The sequence below is a fragment of the Antechinus flavipes genome, chromosome 4 (genome assembly GCF_016432865.1).
Source record: "Antechinus flavipes isolate AdamAnt ecotype Samford, QLD, Australia chromosome 4, AdamAnt_v2, whole genome shotgun sequence".
Classification (NCBI taxonomy): domain Eukaryota; kingdom Metazoa; phylum Chordata; class Mammalia; order Dasyuromorphia; family Dasyuridae; genus Antechinus; species Antechinus flavipes.
Genome location: NC_067401.1, coordinates 99,677,793 through 99,697,780, shown reverse-complemented (window position 1 = coordinate 99,697,780; position 19,988 = coordinate 99,677,793). Strand labels below are relative to the sequence as shown.

General features: G+C 36.1%; 1 protein-coding gene across 6 annotated transcripts in view; it reads right to left on the bottom strand.

Moving 5' to 3' along the window:
- The window catches only part of SIPA1L2 (signal induced proliferation associated 1 like 2), a 127,900-nt gene that overhangs the window by 80,584 nt on the left and 27,328 nt on the right, over nt 1–19,988 (bottom strand). For all 6 annotated transcript variants that reach the window (XM_051993601.1, XM_051993603.1, XM_051993605.1 and 3 more), the window contains exons 4-5: nt 9,145–9,319; nt 4,453–4,556 (exon numbers count right to left, since the gene is read on the bottom strand). In XM_051993601.1, the coding sequence (XP_051849561.1) occupies nt 4,453–4,556; nt 9,145–9,319 (279 nt within the window). The remainder of the gene's footprint in view (nt 1–4,452; nt 4,557–9,144; nt 9,320–19,988) is intronic.

Genomic DNA, 19,988 nt, shown 5'->3' with positions numbered 1-19,988 from the left:
TCATCTGCAAAGAGTGATAGTTTGGTTTCCTCATTGCCTACTCTAATTCCTTTAATCTCTTTCTCGACTCTTATTGCAGAGGCCAATGTTTCTAATACAATATTGAATAATAATGGTGATAGTGGGCAACCTTGCTTCACTCCAGATCTTACCGGGAAAGGTTCCAGTTTTTCCCCATTGCATATGATGCTTACTGAAGGTTTAAAATATATGCTCCTAACTATTTTAAGGAAAAGTCCTTTTATTCCTATGCTCTCAAGTGTTTTTATTAGGAATGGCTGTTGGATTTTATCAAATGCTTTTTCTGCATCTATTGAAATGATCATATGGTTTTTGTTTGGTTGGTTGTTGATATAGTCAATTATGTTAATAGTTTTCCTAATATTGAACCAGCCCTGCATTCCTGGTATAAATCCTACTTGGTCATAGTGTATTATCCTGGGGATGATTTTCTGTAATCTTTTTGCTAATATTTTATTTAAGATTTTAGCATCAATATTCATTAGGGAGATTGGTCTATAATTTTCTTTCTCTGTTTTCAGCCTACCTGGTTTAGGTATCAGTACCATATCTGTGTCATAAAAGGAGTTTGGTAGGACTCCTTCAATCCCTACTTCTTCAAATAGTTTATTTAGCATTGGAGTTAATTGATCTTTAAATGTTTGATAGAATTCAGATGTAAATCCATCTGGTCCTGGGGTTTTTTTCTTAGGGAGTTGATTGATAGTTTGTTCTATTTCTTTTTCTGAGATAGGAGTGTTTAGGATATTTACTTCTTCCTCTGTTAGTTTAGGTAAGCTATATTTTTGGAGGTATTCTTCTATTTCATTTAAGTTGTCGAATTTATTGGCGTAGAGTTGGGCAAAGTAACTCCTAATTATTGCTCTAATTTCCTCTTCGTTAGTGGTGAGTTCTCCCTTTTCATTTTTAAGACTAACAATTTGATTTTCCTCTTTCCTTTTTTTAATCAGATTTACTAAGGGTTTGTCTATTTTGTTGGTTTTTTCATAGAACCAACTCTTAGTTTTATTAATCAATTCAATAGTTTTTTTACTTTCAATTTTATTGATCTCTCCTTTTATTTTTTGAATTTCAAGTTTAGTGTTTGATTGGGGGTTTTTAATTTGTTCCTTTTCTAGCATTTTTAGTTGCAAGCCCAATTCATTGACCTTCTCTTTCTCTATTTTATACAAATAGGCCTCTAGAGATATGAGATTTCCCCTTATTACCGCTTTGGCTGCATCCCATACATTTTGGTATGATGTCTCATTATTATCATTTTCTTGGATGAAGTTATTAATTATGTCTATAATTTGCTGTTTCACCCAATCATTCTTTAGTATGAGATTATTTAGTTTCCAATTATTTTTTGGTCTACTTTCCTGTGGCTTTTTATTGAATGTAATTTTCAATGCATCATGGTCTGAAAAGGATGCATTCACTATTTCTGCCTTACTGCATTTGAGTTTGAGGTTTTTATGTCCTAATATATGATCAATTTTTGTATAGGTTCCATGAACTGCTGAAAAGAAGGTGTACTCCTTTCTGTCCCCATTACATTTTCTCCAGAGATCTATCATATCTAATTTTTCTAGTATTCTATTTATCTCTTTGACTTCTTTCTTATTTATTTTGTGGTTTGATTTATCTAATTCTGAGAGTGCAAGGTTGAGATCTCCCACTATTATAGTTTTACTGTCTATTTCTTCTTGCAGCTCTCTTAATTTCTCTTTTAGGAATTTAGATGCTACACTACTTGGTGCATATATATTTAATATAGATACTTCTTCATTATTCATTCTACCCTTTAGCAAGATATAGTGCCCTTCCTTATCTCTTTTGATTAGATCAATTTTTGCTTTAGTTTGATCTGAGATCAGGATGGCTACCCCTGCTTTTTTGGCTTCACCTGAAGCATAGTAGATTTTGCTCCAACCTTTTACCTTTAACCTGCATGTATCACCCCGCTTCAGGTGTGTTTCCTGTATACAACATATTGTAGGATTCTGGCTTTTAATCCATTCTGCTAACCGCTTCCTCTTTATAGAGGAGTTTACCCCGTTCACATTTATGGTTAAAATGACCAATTCTGTATTACTTGCCATCTTGTTAACCCCGGTTTATGCTTTTCTCCCTTCTTACTCCCTTACCCCCTCCCTTACCCCCCTTCCCAGTATTAAGCTTGTGAGCTCCCCTTGCTTCTCACAGCCCTCCCTTTTTCAATATTCCTCCCCCCCTTAGAGTTCCCCCCCCCAACTTATCCCTTTCCCTCCCAGTTACCGTATTCCCTTCCACTTAGCTTATTCCTTCCTTTTTCACTTTTCCCTTCTCACTTTTCAATGAGGTGGGAGAAGTTTCACCATAGATTGAGTATGTCTAAAATTCTTCTCTTACTGCCAATTCTGAAAGCAGTAAAATACTCACTATTTTCATTCCTCTCCATTCTTTCTCTCAGATTTACTAGGTTTTCTTTGCCTCTTCATGAAATGTAGTACCCCCACTTTCCCTTTTTTCTAGTACAATGTCCTTTCCACAACTAGTTTCTAGAACAAGGTATACATGTATTCTTTATACATCTTTACAGCCGAAATATAGTTCCCAAGATTAATCTTTACCTTTTTAGATTTCTCTTGAGTTCTGTGCTTGTAGATCAAATTTTTTGTTAAGTTCTGGCTTTTTCATCAGAAATAGATGAAATTCGCTTATTTCGTTGAATGTCCATCTTCTTCCCTGGAAAAAGATGCTCAATCTCGCTGGGTAAGTTATTTTTGGTTGCATACCAAGTTCCTTAGCCTTTCGGAATATCATATTCCAGGCCCTTCGATCCTTTAATGTGGATGCTGCCAGATCCTGGGTGATCCTTATTGTGGCTCCTTGATACTTGAATTGGGTTTTTCTAGCCGCTTGCAGTATTTTTTCCTTTGCCTGAGGGTTCTGGCATTTGGCCACTATATTCCTTGGTGTTTTGATTTTAGGATCCCTTTCAGTAGGGGATCGATGAATTCTTTCAATGTCTATTTTACCTTCTGTTTCTATGACTTCTGGGCAGTTCTCTTTGATAATTTCCTGGAAGATAGTGTTCAGGCTTTTTTTTTCATCATACTTTTCTGGAAGTCCGATGATTCTCAGGTTGTCTCTCCTGGATCTGTTTTCCAGGTCTGTTGTCTTCCCCAGAAGGTATTTCACATCCTTTTCCATTGTTTGATTTTTTTGGATTTGCTTGACTGATTCTTCTTGTCTCCTCGAGTCATTCAATTCCAATTGTTCGACCCTGATTTTCAGTGAGGTATTTTCTTCACTCACTTTTTTAAGATCTTTTTCTAATTGTCCAATTGAGTTCTTTTGTTCTGTGGAATTTTTTTCCATTTCGCCAATTTTGTTTTTTAGAGAGCTGTTTTCTGTTTCCAGTTCACTAATCCTATTTTTCAAGGATTTGGTTTCTTTATCCACTCTCTCTTTAACTGACTTCTCCAGGCTCTTTTGCCAAGCCTCCCTCTCCTTTTGCAGAGCCTCCCTCTCCTTTCCCCATTTTTCTTCTAGCTCCCTTGTGAGAGCCTTTTTAATTTCCTCCATGAGATTCATCTGTGCTGAGGGACATAAGGTCTCTTCCTTCGGGGATTTACCTGGGGACTGTTTGTTTTTAGTCTCCTCAGGGTTTGGAGTCTGCTCTTTATCTGTATAAAAGCTGTCCAGGGTTAAATTCTTTTTCAGTTTCTTGCTCATTCTGTCTATTTATCAAAGACAAACTATCAAAGAAACAGAAGGAAAAAAAACCCCTTGAATGGAGGCTGCTTTCTTTGGGGGAGGGGCAGGGTATTCGTGAGGCACAGGTCCTACTGTGCTATGGCGCCTGCGCACTGAGATCCGAGCGGGCTAAGACACTGTGGGGGAGGGGTGGCCAGGTCCCGAGAAGCTCCAGCTGTTTGGGATTGTATTCTTCACCCCCGTGTTTTTAGCTTCTCTGCTGAGCTGCTGACTTGCTCCTATAGCAAAGCTCTCACGGCAGAGACGGCTGCGATTGCGTCCTACCCCCTCTCCGGTCCACCCGATTCTGAGCTGCTATCTGTGCTCTGGTTGCCGCTGCTGCCCGCAGACTGCTTCCAAATACCGTCCCCGCCCTCGCGCAAAAACAGACCTTTCTTGACGAGTCTCAAGGATGGTTTCTCTTGGTAAGTAATTGTATGGTTTTTTTTTCAGTCGAGCATTAATTCAGAGGCATGAAATGAAATGAATAGTGAGAGAAAAACACGGAGATTACACAGAAGTGTATTTCCTCTCCGCCATCTTGGCCGGAAGTCCTAAGCAAAACATTCTCAAGCGACAAGGTGTATGTTACTTAAATAGCAACTGCATAACGATTCATCTCAATATTTATACCGTCTAGGCTGGCCACCACACCAACATTGCTACTTAATTTTTTTTAAAGGAAAGCATCAGAAAAAGAAAACATACCTGTTGCCTATTATTGGGCATATAGGGTAGCATAGTTGACACATGAAACATGACTTCATAATCTTTATAGGTGGTATAGAGAGAATGGGTTCCTGTGGAATCAGCTGAAAATAAAAGTCAATTACAAAATAAAGTTAGAAAAGTACAAAATCTGAATCATACATTATTGAAATGTCAGAGAATATCACTGGCTGGCACTCCTCAGTTCTAAAACTTAGAAAAGAGCATAATGAGATTAAGTTGCTGACTATCCATGAACAGACTCATTTATCCACTCTTATCTTAGGCTCTTTTTCTCATTCACTCTCTACCTATCTACTTCATATTTTTGTTCAACTTTTGGCTGGGAATTAGGAGAAGGCTTTGATGGCTGTGTAACTATGGATACTATTCTTCATATGTGCAAAAATATTAGGGACTAATATATGGCTATCAATCCCTAATTTGCTCAATATCTATGAAGGCTGGCTCTTTGCTACATTAATATATTTGTGATGAATTCATGACTGAAGGGTGGTTTATCCAAAATTCAAAAAGATGAAAGAGGACTCTGAGTTTTTCTAAGTTATTTCATTATGTAGTAAATTTTGTCATAAGACTATTTTACCCTCAGAATAGGACAATTAGAGTAGTAATAATAAATCAGTAAATCAAGATATAGAAAATGAATTCAACATTTTGCACAAGAAACGTGTGTGTGTGTGTGTGTGTGTGTGTGTGTGTGTGTGTGTATGTGTATGTGTTTATGTCCCCAGCTCTTCATGATCCCAGAGACCTCCCTGCTCATGGAGTTTCCTTGCAAAGATATTATTAAACTGATTTGCTATTCCCTCTTCCACTGGATTAATTCTAGGATTGAATAAAAACTGAAAATATGAGGTAAGTTATAACTTACTAGGATCATTTAAGAGACACATAAATGAAGGCATAACCACTTTGTCCAAGACCGTGCAGGGAAGAAAACAAAAAGTGAATCTAAGAAATCTTCCTCTCATTTCCATTTTACCCACAACCTCTAGTTCGCTACTTCTTTGATAAGAAAGAAGCTGCTTTAACAGTGGTTATTCAGCACCACCTGAAACAAAGACGTTCTTTGTACAGGCACTCAAGACACCAATCATTAGAGCTACAAATTACTTAAACATTCATGTAACCTTAACATATTTTTCAATTGTGTTCTCTATTATTCTACTGCAAAAGAGCCATTTCTATGTTCAATTGTAAAATTTGTACAGAAAATATATTTTGTATAACCTTTAGAGACTATGAAAGTTAGGAGATGATTCATTGGCTAAAGAGAGATATTGATAAATCAACTTCTAGATTGACATACAGGCTATTAACCTAATAATCCGTGATGTCTGATTTTTTGAAACCAAAAGATATTTTCACCCTTAACTACTCATTAAATTGGAACAGCATATTTCTTATCTTTCACTGGAGTCCTTAGAAAGTAATATTCCATTTGGATTCCCTTGGCTAAGAGCCTTGAAATTGAACATTGGTTTGGTAGTGAGCAAGCACATTTATGCGGTAAAGATAAAAGCCCCTTCAATGAGGAATTGAATTACTTGGCTCACTCATAAATATGTGGAAGGTCAATGACTAACATGGTCTAGGTATATTCAATTACTCCCACACAACAGCCTCTTATCCCAAAGGTTAAAATTTAGTAGGAGAAGCACTGACGACTATTTAATGGCAAAAAATAGAGAAATGTCCATTTTTAGAAAATCCATTTTTAGAACGTGGTTCCAACTGGTCTATTCAAAGCATTACTGCAAAAGAATTTCCCAAAGCCAAACATCCATGAAGTTTCTGAGGGAGAAAAAAATCACACTCTGTGATTCAATTTTGACAACTTGACCTCTTTTGCTGTTTTTAGAAGATAGATAATCTTCTTAATGGTCTGTCTAATAGACCTTTCCTTAGGTTGCAAAGCACATGTGAATTTTGGCATTCTGATTAGAGTGCTAGACTGGGAATGAGGATGAGTTGTGTTAGCACCCCACATCAGATACTGCACAGGGCCTACCACATATTTCCATTACCTTCCAGCTTTGTCAAGTCTGTTCTCATTTTACAGAGTAAACCGAGACTCAGACAATTTAAATGCCTAATTTAAGGAAGGATTAGAATCCAAGTCTATTTACTGTCAGGAGTCAGATTTCTGTTATTCTTTGGACATATATTAGCAGTCATTATTCCTGGAATTATACTGTCACCTTTTTTTCTGCGATATATATAGTTTCTCAAAGGCAGGATTATGTCTCATACTTTTCTGCATCACTGATAATGTCTGGTGTGGTACATATTGGAACCTCAAAAATGTTTTTGAAATAGCTAATTTAATATCATTATGAAAATGTTAGAATTTCAGATGCATCTATAAGTATCTGAACATTTTCTGGACTTCAAAGGCAAAACTTCTTTCTTATACATGGTTGCATAAATGAATGTGGGGGCTCATGAAATTGTGATTTATTAGTAGTAAATGTTTGATTTGTATATCTCTTTTATATATCTATGTATTTGGGGTTACATAAAAATTTCTTGAGTAAAAATGTGTCACAAGTGGAAAAAATTTAATAAGCCCTGCTCCAGGGTAAAAGTGTATTTGGGAAGTATGTTAAATTAACCTCAAAGCCCAGAGTATTAAAATGATATTTTACTGGTATTTTAATATTAATTAAAAGTAAATTTAATGGTACATTATTACTCATACTATTAGGTAAAGATGCATGGTAGAATGAAAAGATACCAACACTATTTGAAAAAAAAATTAAGTATCTAAAATGATTAAAAGTGGGACTCTAATGATAGTCACACATCTTGCTACATTCAGCAATAGAGAGGAATGTATTTGCTGCTTAATCTAGAGAGAAAACAACAATAATTCGTCATCATTAGCTGAACTTCTAGAATAAATAGTATTTAGATAGGAAAAATGGGGCAGAAGAAAAAATAACAACAGTTAATAATTCTATCAAGATTTAAGGTTTGCAGAGTATTCAGTACATATATAATTATCTCATTTAAGTCTCTCCCAAATCCTGAGAAGCAGGTAACATTATTATCCCCAATTTAAAGATGAGAAAAATAAGGATGAAAGAGACTGACTTGCTCAGGGGTCAAAGAAAGTAGGAAATTTCTAATGTGGGATATGAATCCAGGTTCTCCTGATTCACTCCATCCACACTAAGCCATGTTGCCCTCAAAAAACCCAGAGCACTAGGAATAAGGTTCAAGCACCTCCTCAGAAGTTACTTTATGTATCCAGCTGTCCATTTCCTATTCTGTAAAGCAGTGGGGTCAAATCCTGCTAGAAAAGGGGCCACTAAACCGCAAGCAAGGATTCATGCAGGCACTACATTGGCTTAGAAAATCTACATTCTATTGAATTTTTTATTTATTTTGTTAAGTATTTCCCAATTTATATTTTAATCTCGTTCCAGTCCAGCTCAGGAGTATCTGAGCCCCAGTGCATGTATTTGACACCTCTGATTTATTAAATCAATAAGTTGTTCTCTAAGACATCATCTGGTCCTAAAAATCTAGGACCTGTTTGTACACATCAATGCTTTCATGTCATCTCTCTCATTAAAATATGAGGTCTTGGAGAAGGACTTGGATTTCTCTTATTGTTGCTGCTGGACACTACCGGTGAATGCTTATTACTTTGACTTTGTCAGACTCGATTTGACTTTGACTCGATTATGATTTTTAAATTTTAAATCAGAATTTCTACCTGTGGGATATGTAAACAACCTAGAATCTTAGAGAAGAAGGACTCTAGATGTCATCTAGTTTTATCTTTTTACTGGAGAACTTTATAACTAACATCTCTTTTGTTGTTGGTGTGGAAATCCAATTCTCCATTTGGGTTGTTCATGGTCCACCATGTCCTGCTCTGGGTAATTTTACAGATGAGGAATTGGGGCAAACCGGGATAAGAGTCACAGAGCTACAAAGTTTCTGAGTCCAGGCTTGAACTCAGGCAGACGAACTGCCCTGATTCTAAGCCTACTGCACGGCCTACCTGTCCATAATAAGCATCTGCACTGCATTTTAATCTGATTATTGTAGGTGAAATAATTCCTGTCAAAACAGGCAAAAAATATTAAAAACATGAGAGAGTGACTATAGCAAATAATGACAACACCAGAAGAATCCATGCAAAGATTTGACAATTCTTTTGTTTTCAATAGACTACTTCTTCAACATTTGCTCTAAACAACAAAAAACAAAACAAAATAAACTAAACAAACAAACAAACAAACAAACAAAAAAAAAAAAAAAAACTTACACTACATTACTTCACTTCCTCCCCTAATGTGAATTCAATTTCATGAAGAGAAAAATTTACATGGTTTATGTCCAGGAAATAAATGTCCTACTTTTCCTTGTTAGAGACTTACTGTAAGTACAAGAGAAGAGTTTTAGTAACAAAAAAAGAAAATACTAAAACAGTTTTCACCATACACTGAGATTTGGTCTGTTTGTGATGATAAAATGAAGCTCAAGCCCCTGAGGAATGGACTTGATTTTTTGCTCATCTAAGGAAATCAATCCTTTTAAGCTTCCTTGTCTGCTTCTGGGGTCAAGAACATGAGGCCGTGTGCTTCCAAGTGATGATTTATAAATGCACCTAGTCCTGGAGACTTAAACTTTCAGACATTCAAAACAACTTACTTTTAGTATCTAGCTGAGCTCGGTATTTGCTAAAGCCTTTCAGCCGTACTCTTTGGCCCAGAAGATCCAGGAATTCTTCAAAAGCAGGTCCTGCTGTCTCATTGTTATACATCTCTTCTTCAGTGCCCTGGCCCGCTTTGCAATAAAGGATACCAATCTTGTGTTGAAAGCTCAGCTGAAATGAAAAGAATTTAAAAAAAAAAAAAAAAAGAAGAAGAAGAAGCAATTACTTGGCAAAGAGTGTCAGCAGCATCTCAGAGTAAAATTAAAGTCACAGAAGCTTAGAATTACATTTTCAAAAAAGCTAGCCAGAACAATCCTCAAGAGGAAAGATGATAATCGGCTGTTAATGGACATGATGCTCCAGAAAAACACAACAAAACTTTCCAGGACAAGAAAAAAATTCATGAGACAAAGACTGGAGAAATATGTTTGTTTTTTTTTTTTTAAAGAGTTAAAGAATATAAATGATGACTACCTGTGAGAATAGAACTGATGGCCACCTATGATTAGCTATTTTCCCAAAAGGGAGAGGCAGTTCCTTTCAAGGTACCCAACCAACCATTCAGCATTCACAGCCGTAGAAATAGTCATGTCTACTCTGTGCTATAATTAGCACTATCTAATTGTCTCTTCTCTCAGGTCAAAACACAGGCTAGAAAGTATTTTCATGGATTGTTAGCTTTTAAAAGCTTCTTGTACCTAGTCCTTAATGTTTTTCTGTGTCAGATGTATATGTACATACACACACATAACACAAATATATACATACACACACACAAACACGTGGGAGTGTTTGTATTGATATAAATAAATAACTATATTATGTACATATATATACGTATACATATATACATACACATATATACATAGACATATACATACACACACACGTATATATATACATAGACATACATACACGCATATATATACGTGTGTGTGTGTGTGTGTATGTAAATTTAGGCCAGTGTCACAAAATATTAGGCAGAAATAAATTGTACCAAACATATACTTTTTAACAATAGCTTTTTATTTTCAAAATACACGCAAGGATAATTTTCAACATTCACCCTTACACAACCTTATGTTCCAAATTTTTCTCCTCTTCCCTTCTCTCCCCTTCCTCCCCCTCCCCTAAGAAGCAAGTAATCCAGTATAGGTTAAATATGTGCAAGTCTTCTAAACCTATTTCTACATTTATCATGCTGCACAAGAAAAATCAGATCAAAAAAAGAGAGAGAGAGAGAGAGACAGAAAAACAAAAAAACAAGCAGACAATAACCCAAAAAGTGAAAATACTATAGTGTGAGCCACATTCAATCCCACCAGCCCTCTTTCTGGATGCAGATGGCTCTCTCCATCACAAGTCTATTGGAATTGGCCTGAAGTACCTCATGCAAACATCTAATCTTTAACCTATGAGAAAACTACAGGAGTTGAGATTGAGAATGTCTTTCATCAAGGAAGAGGGATAACCAAGTTTGGAACAAGATCCGAGTTCAAATCCTATGTTTTTTTTCATTTCACCAGATTTCTACTGGTCTGTGTTTGGGTGTTTCTAAACAAGTGTAAGGCTGTAACAGCTTTCATCAGGACACAATATAGATAGGTGTATGTGAGTATGTGAGGGAGAGAGGGAGGAATGTGTGGTGTGTGCATCTCTGTGTATATGTGGTACAAAGAGAAGGAATACGAAATTTTTTTTCCCTATAAAAGTACTCTTAGCTACACAAGCCATTCCTTATGTTTTTCAGTATCTTGAAAAGAAAATACTTATTAAAACATACACTATGTCACAAAGAAATTCAACTTGTTGTAGATTTTTCAGCCAATATTATTGGTAGCAATTATTTTCCTTAGGATTAATAACTAGCTCATATTTCTATAAGCATTCTCTCTCTCTATCTTTCCCTCTCTCTGTGTCTTTCCTTCTCTTTCTTTCTGTTTCTCTCTTAATAGTCTTTATAGGAAGAGTCAAATCGAATTACTTCTATCAAGAATTACCACTATTTATTTTGCTACCTGTACATTAAAAATAGATTATCAGTCATTACCAATTCCCATTAGATATCTATCCACAAAAAAACTCACATTTATTTTCAGTCTGTACAATACAGCCTGATTTAAAATTCACAGTGAATAATATCAACAAAAACAAAGGCAGTCTGAGAATGTTACTCATAACCTTAGGGCAAAAAGCCTTATTACTTACTACATTACTCAACAGCGGCAATGCATGCAAACAGTAGGTACAGGTCTCTGAATAATTAGGGAAGGTTGCAGAGAAGAACCTTCATCATGTGGGACACTCCCCTAGGTCTTGTGGGAAGATAGCATGTCTCCCCCTTGGCCACCTCTTCTTCAGGGAGCTTTAAAGAAGCTTCAAAGGAAAGTGCGATCAAATTAGATTTAAAGTAATTCTTTAGAAAGCTTAAGAATGATCAGTTTAACATAGTAAGTCCCCACTTACTACCACAGTTGAGTGATCCCTATTTTGAAGAATTCAAAGTAATCATAAGTATCACACAGAGCTGAGCACTGCCGAGGAAGCTGGGTGCTACAGCAGGCAGGGGAGGACTCGGACTCAGGAAAACAAGTTCACGTTCAGTCTCAGACACTAACTACACAAAAAGTCAGGCTCAGTTTCCTTTAGTAAAAAAAATCGAGATAAAAATAGCACCTATCTCCCAGGGGTTGTTTTGAGGATAAGTGAAATAATATTTGTAAGGTTTCTTGCAAACCTCAAAGAATTTAAGACAAATGCTAGCCATTATTATTGTTATCAAAGTACCTCTTTATTATATTAATATACAATACATATTAATTCCAAATTTTCACAGAATTAGAATTTGATGAACACATACTTGAGAAAAAAATTATAGCACCACAATTTTAGAGGTCATCTCATCTAATCCACAGCTAGATGCCTGGAGGCAGAAGATCTGAGTTCAAATGCAGCTTCAGAGACTTCCTAGCTGTATGACTGGGCAAATCATTTAACCCCCCCCCCCTTTTTTTTTACCTCGGTTTCCTCATTTGTAAAACAAGCTGGAGAAGGAAATGGCCAACCACTCTAATGCTTTTCTGTGTCAGATATATGTGCACATACACACATATAACACAAATATATACATACACACACACAAACACGTGGGAGTGTTTGTATTGATATAAATAGTGTTTGTATTGATATAAATAGTGTTTGTATTGATATAAATAAATAACTATAACTATAATTATATAACTATATATATATATATATATATATATATATATATATATATATATATATATTTGTGTGTATGTGTGTATGTGTGTGTGTAAATTTAGGCCAGTGTCACAGAATCAAGAAAATCCCAAATGGGATCATGAGGAGTTGGTCATGACTGAAAATGACTCAACAACCACAACAATAAAAGTCTAATTCTCTCATGTTATAGAAAGCGAACAGGACCCTGAAAGGTTGGTCATTTCCCCATGATCATAAAGGTAGTAAATGGTGGCACTGAGATTCAAATAACTATCTGACAATTTCAATATCTAAACTCTCTTTGATGACTTAAAAGACACCACAATGGAAGTGAGGAATCTGAGGTCCTAGTTCTGAGTTTCAACCAAGTTTCAAGAACTTTTAAGCACCAATTACTTGCTAGGCCATGTTAGACACTGACACAATTACAAAGAATGAAAGAATCCCTACTTGCAATTACATTCTAATAGGGGAAACAACGAGCGCATAAGAAACACACACAATCTAAGTCTACTAAGACTTACTAATAGGCTATTCAGTCTATTAAGTAAATAAATACAAATATATACAAGGTAGTTTAGAAGGGAGGGCCCTAGCACTTGGAAGGATCAGGAAAAGCTTTATGCAGAAAAGTGGTGCCAGAGTTTCACTTTTTTTTTTAAATGTAACCAAAAATCCATCATACTCTCTATCCCTTGTGTGTTCCACTTTCCAAAGACCTGAAATGTAATTTATTCTTGACACCTCTGATTTGTTTCCACTACTACCCTTTAGGTCTAAATCGTGTATCCTTTAGAGCTTATCTTAGTATGAGCTGTGATTTGTTGGTTTAATCCTAGTTTCTAGCAGACTGAAATCCTTAAGGAAAGAGAGAGGCGATGAGAAAGGATATTCCAGGCACGGGGGACAATCACAGCAGCATAAATATGATTATGTCATTAAAAAAAGGTGATGGAATTGATATGTTTAAGGTGCAGAAGGATGTTGTGGCCGTGTTCAAAAAGTGGTAGTAAGATGTGTTCTGTTTGACCTCACAAGACAGGGACATGATGGGTGGAAAATGTATAGAGCTAAATAAATCAAGGTTTAATAGAAAGAAAAATGAACAATTGAAGCTGGCCACTAGTGGAATAGGCTGCCTTGGGAGAAGCAGTGGATTACCTCACCCTAAGTCTTCAAAGGCTGGATAACCAATTATGGGGCATGTGGTGGAAAGGATTAGTAGGCTGGTGTGATCTCTCCCATAACACTGGATGTGTCATTCCCTGCTTTTACTTCAGTTTCTTCCTCTATAAAATAAAGGAGTTGACCTAAATAATTTCTAAGGTCCAGCTCTAATATCCTTAACTTATTTTATGATTTTGCAAATGCCTCAAGAGATGAAATTTAACTAATGTTGATGTAGAATGTATGAAGAGACCTTCTAGATTAAAAAATTTCCTTTTATTCCTGTGTTTTGTTAAGTGTGGGAATCTAGCTTGTGGGGAAAAAAATGACAAATATACACTACCTGTATACATTGTATAGTTATCAAGATTATGGGGGGAAAGGGATTTATATATACTGATGAATATAATTGGAAAAGATGTCTACCAAGAATTAAATGAGATGTCACAATTTGCATATGTAACATGGAAACTTAAGATAAGAGTTAAAATCACATTTCTTTGGACAGAATTGGGTTTCCCACATCAGTAATGCAAAAGCAATTCATTGCAAATAACATTAGCATCAATTCTGCAAAACACAATGCTAGGCAGAGAGAGAAATACAAAGTTAAGACATCACATGTTGGCGTTGCATTTGTAGTTAGAATTTGATAGACATGGATGCTCAAACTCTTAACTACAAATATGAATCCTGTCAATGAAAGGGACTATAGAGGCTCTCCTCAAACACTTTTCTCCATCTTTTGGAAGTGATCCAATCTAATATAATCAATGACTCAGCTGCCTCTCTGGCACATCAGAGGGCAGTACCCTGCCTTTCCTGTTCCCATTCATGAGTGGAGGCTACCACCCAGAGATTCTGGTTCTACTGGCTATTCATTGAGTAAGAGGCTCAATTCAAGGCCGCGACTTCCTAGGGCTCATAAACCTCAGGCTGCGCCTGAACATCTGAATGTATGGAAGAAAAGCAAGGCTCACCCTTTTGCACTGACCTTTTAACGAGTTTTAAATGAATCATAGTGATTCCCACAGTCTTGGTGTGGGAGTAGCCTAAGGCTTATTGTACTGTTTCATAATAGAGCAGCCTGCTTGTCAAAATGCCAAAATCCTTCGGCATTAAGTATTATAAGCACACAATGAGACGGATGGACAGAAGGACCATCCCGGTCCTTCTTTGGCTACGAGTTGGGGAGGGAAGGACATGAGGGGCAACCAATCTGACATTTTCATTAAACTCTACTCCTAGAAGGAGAAACCGTTTCAACAGGTCATATGAACAAGAAGAGAAGAAGATTATGAAAGATTTCATATATAAATACAAAACCGTTTTCTGTCTTGTTTCCATCTCCTAAATGTCACACTGGCCTACTATGCACATACTTCACTTTAAATAGATAAAAATAAACAAAACACATAAGGAATTGCTAAACTGTGAGTGATATAAATCCAGAAAGGCCATGGATGGCCATGCTAACTTAAAAAAAAAAAATCCTCAACCGATAAATGGAAAATACCCCTATATTTGAAAAAACTAATTTATAAAAATCAGTATTTTTCAAGCGTTAACTTACAAAGCATGTGTATATAGTCTTCCACCTCCTCAAAGTCTACTTTTCCTTTCTGAAGTTCCTTTGCAAACTCCACCTCCTGTGGAGTTTCATTCACCAAGGACTGAATAACTCCCTCCCTTTCATGCTTTCCTGAACCTCTAGCTATCATCCCCCTTCTCTATGCTCCACTGCCTGCTCCTCGGACCCCTTCCCCCGTGGTCCCATCACTCTAAAGGCACCCACTCTTTCCAAGATGCTCTGTGGGGAACAACCGCCTCCTTTCATCTTGAATCCTTCTTGGACAATCCCTTCTCTCTGCTGACTCTGAGTCGGGGCTGGGCCCTGGTCCCTCTCTGCAGCACTGATTGTCCAGGCAAGGTGGGAGAGCAGGGAGGAGCCTCCCCCCATCACTGCCGGCCTCCCCATCCATTTTTCATAAATCTAGCTCCTGATCGGCCTGCTAGCAGCCAGGATGCTGCCCTGCTTCAGTGGACAAGTCCAGGGCCGGCTCAGCCTCTCTTCTCCGAGAGGCAGCCGGGGGCACACAGGACCAAGTCAGGAAGCCTCTTCTCTGACCCCTATTTGTCTCAGGTTCCTCAACATAAAATGGGGCTCCCATGAGTTACTTGTAAAAAGCAACAACAAGAAACACTCAGCCCCAGTACACGACACATATAAATATATGAACCAACACAGCATTTTCACTTTTTTATTATTTGTTTGCATTTTATTTTCTTTCTCATTTTTCCCCTTTTTGATCTGTTTTTTCTTGTGCAACATGATAACTGTGGAAATATATAGAGAAGAATTGCACATATTTAACTTATATTGGATTACTTGCAGTGTAGGGAAGGGGCTAGGAGGAAGGTAGGGAAAAAAATTGGAGCACAAGGTTTTGCAAGGGTGAATGATGACAATTATCTATGCATATGTTTTGAAAATAAAAAGCTTTAATAAAGAGTTAAAAAATTGAAAAAAAAAATGTGTATCCTTCCTTCACCCTTCACAATTCCTGCCTTTATAGAAGGAAGATTTCAACATACTCCCAGGTCCTCAACTTGCTAATTTTACATGAATGCCTCCTCCACCCCTGCTTATCTGACCATCCTTTCCCAGTGTCCTTTGCAGGATTTCCATCCAATTGATGCTTCCTAAAGCCCCACAGGGATCCTTCCTGGGCCTTGTTCTCATTTCTTCCCCCTCTATACTATTTCACTTGATTGCTCTCATTAGTTCCCATGGATTCAATTATCCCTTATTTCTACCAAGCAGTTTCCTTTAAGCCCTAACTAAAATCCTACCTTCTACTTAAGAAACTCTTTTCTAATCCCCTTTAATAATTTTAGTGCCTTCCCTCTACTGATCATTTCCCATTCACCCTGTACATCTTGTTTGCATATAATTATTTTCATGTCATCTGCTCCATTAGATTGTGAACTCCTTGAGGGCAGAATTGCCTTTTATTTTTCCTTTTCCTTATATCCCTAGTGCTTAGCACAGTATCTGGTATATAGAAAGCACTTAAATGCTTAATGACTAACTACAAGAACATGATTGGTTCTCTAAACATAAAAAATATTTTAGCTATAACAAATCAGAAAAATTAAATTCATGGAAATATATTGCAAATAATGTTGAGCAGCATGAAAGATAAGTAAGGTAAAAAGATAAGTAAGGTTTGAAAGTTATCCTGTACATAGTCAAGTCAGAATAAAGCTCCTAAAAGACAGAGCTTCTTCCATTCTGTGTCTATTTGATATAGGGTAAACATGCTAAAAGTATTTAATCACAACCAAACACTTAAAAACTTATAGTTTCAAAAAAATCAGCTTTTCAGTCTTTTGCAAAGTATACTGACAGTACAATGAATGAAATCAGCAATTAAGGCAAAACCTCACACAAAGTTTCCTGTCCAATGAAATCCAGGGATTCCCAGGAATAGTTTGTCAACCTAAGTCCCAGAGGCCCATCAAGTTCAGTCCAGGGATGGTTTTTGGTTTGTTTTTTTAAAAATATCACATCTATAATTATGTATTATATAAATGTTGAGATGTCAAGTACTTTATACAAGCAATTCACTGATAAGCAAATCTCCCTCACAACAAAGAATCAAATGAGTTTTTCTACCTAGCTTCTGCTATTGAAAGAGAACAAGACAGGAGAAAAAAAAATTTGTTTTTAAAAGTTATACCCCAAATAAAGCACTACTCATAAAAAAAATACCACAGTTGCTAATATAATACCGTACCTGTTATTCCTATTGTGTAGAACACCCTCCTTTTCTGCTGATTTATTCTTCTATATTTAATTTATTTATTCTTCTATACTGCTTTTAAAATCCTTGTTGGAAATAATGCTTCAATCTACTTATATTCTCTATCTGTCTTTCCATTGCCCTCAGGGTCAACTGCAATTGAAAGCCCAATTCCTTGCCTTTGTATCTGTGCCCAGCTTGCTTTCGATCTGTAGTGCTCATCCAACACATGTATACTGATGCACTCATTTGATATTTTGTCAGTCTAAATACATGTCATAATCTTAATACAATGCATTCTTCATTCGCTTGATTCAGTGTGAATGACTAAAATCAGATTTCTTGATACAGATTGTTTTAAGTTACTGAAGATGACTTTTGCTAGTTCTTGAAGGAGAACTTAAGGCAACATTTTGATGTTGACATCATTAATTTTATTTTATACAGTATTTTATTTTAGTAATTATTACTCTTTTTTTCCTAATTTGCACTTCATGGGCTGGGCCCAACAGCTATATTTTATATAATTTTAACTGTAAATCAAATACAACTATCCATGGGATTCTAAATTCTTACTAATGTGGCTTTCACCTTGTAGGAGCAACAGCAGCTAGCATTATCTAGCACTAAATTTTGCAAAGCATTTTACATATATAATTTCATTTGTCCCTCACAACTCACTGGACATAAATGATAGTATTATCCCCACTTTATACATGAGGAGATTGAGGCAAGGAGAGATTAAATGACGTCCTCAAGAATACACAGCTGAGATAATATTAAAATTCAGGTGTTTTCGATTAAAAATACAGTACACTTTAACCACAAAGCCACCTAATAGACTTCAAATGAGTAAAATATAATAAAATCTTATATTCTCCATATTTCTCAGTAAATTATACTATCAGGATGTAGCCTTCTGAGGAAAATAATTTGGTAAAACCTGATATTGCTTTTCTTCAAGAATTCTTTCACTGTAGAAACTGCCATTCTAATAAAGATTTCATGGCATTGAGGGAGTAGGCTTGTAAGTCAGCAAGTACCTGCAATTCTACAGATGCCTTCTGGGGTAGGGTAAATCAATATTCATTATTTCTTCTATTGTTCTATCATCTTTCCATCTCTTTCATAACTTCAAAAATCTATCCCTGAGTTCTTTTCAAAATGTGTTACCTCTAGCAAGGGCACCCTTTCTCTATGTTTAGTTTTGGAACAATCATTGCCATTTCTTTCAGGGAGATATGGAGATAGTGCAATCACAGAGGAAAATACAAAATCCTCCAAAGCCAGAAGTTTTGTCCCAATTTATTTATTTTCATCAACAAATGCTCTTAGGAGACTCTCAGCTGGATTTCATGTGAGCTCATGTGTTTTTCCTCCTACCATTTCTACTTTCTATAGTTTTGTAAAATGAAATCATTGCTCATTTTATGTCATATTTTTATATTGTTCCTTTTAAAGAATCTTGTACTGTTAAATGCTATTGGCTTTACCTACAGACCAAGTTGTGTTCTCTTGTGTGAACTGTTTTGCAGAACTTCTATTTTTACTTCCATCCACTTCCTTTTAGATATTGATGGTCCACTGAAACAGATGAGATCATAGATACTGTAAGGCTTGGCCTTTTAATTTTTTTTTTCTAATTTAGTCTTCATCCAAATGCTTTGTTCTAACAAGTTTAATTGATCCCCTACACAGCTGACTCTGAGATAACTAGTTTAGGGCTACTAGTTGTTTCCAGTCAAGTCAGATTCATATTTTGTGATTGTGCTGGGAGATCATATGTAACATATATACAGACACACATATATAGGTAGTCCCTTCTGACCATTTCCTTGGGGAAAGAAATACCTATCTCTTAATTTTTTATTTAACTATTTATTTTTTTTTAATATTGCTTTTTGCTTTTCTTCTATGAAATCTTCCTGTACTTCAGAATTTCTGCAGTTTAAGTCTTTTGTTCTCTCCTCTCTGAAAAGATATAATATTTATATATTTAAATGTTTCCATTGCTTTTTCTTTTTTTAGGAAAATGTGAAACATTTCTAACTAGTTTAGAAGTTTTATTCATTTGATTCCAAACCCATATTTTTCAACATTTTCCACCATCTTTCCCTGGACCCTATGTCACTTTCAAGTTCCTATATATTAAGATATATGGTTATTCTGAGGAATCACCCCAAGTTCTCCACATGATTTCTCCTTTACTTTGTCTTCTACAATACATGCAGATGCATGATCTACAATTAACATTTTAGAAAAATGGTTATTGATGTCTTTGAAAACAACATTGCTGTCATTTCCCTCCTACCATCTCCTCAGGAGACTGCTCTGTGTAAGTACAATTAAACCCAACAAAATGACACACAGCCCATGTGCCTAATTTCACACCCAGAAGGGCCACATCTCTACTGAGAAAAGAGAGATATATTATGTTATCAGTCTTCTATCTTCAGGCAGGTTGTTAAAGTGATTTAAATTCTGAAGGCTCTCAGTGTTATTTCCCTTTATATCTTTTGGGTAACTTTGTAAATTGTTTCTCTGTTTCAGTCTTACTCCGCTCTAGGCCAATTAATGCAAATCATTCCAAGTTCCTCCCATTTCTTCTTATTCACCGTTTC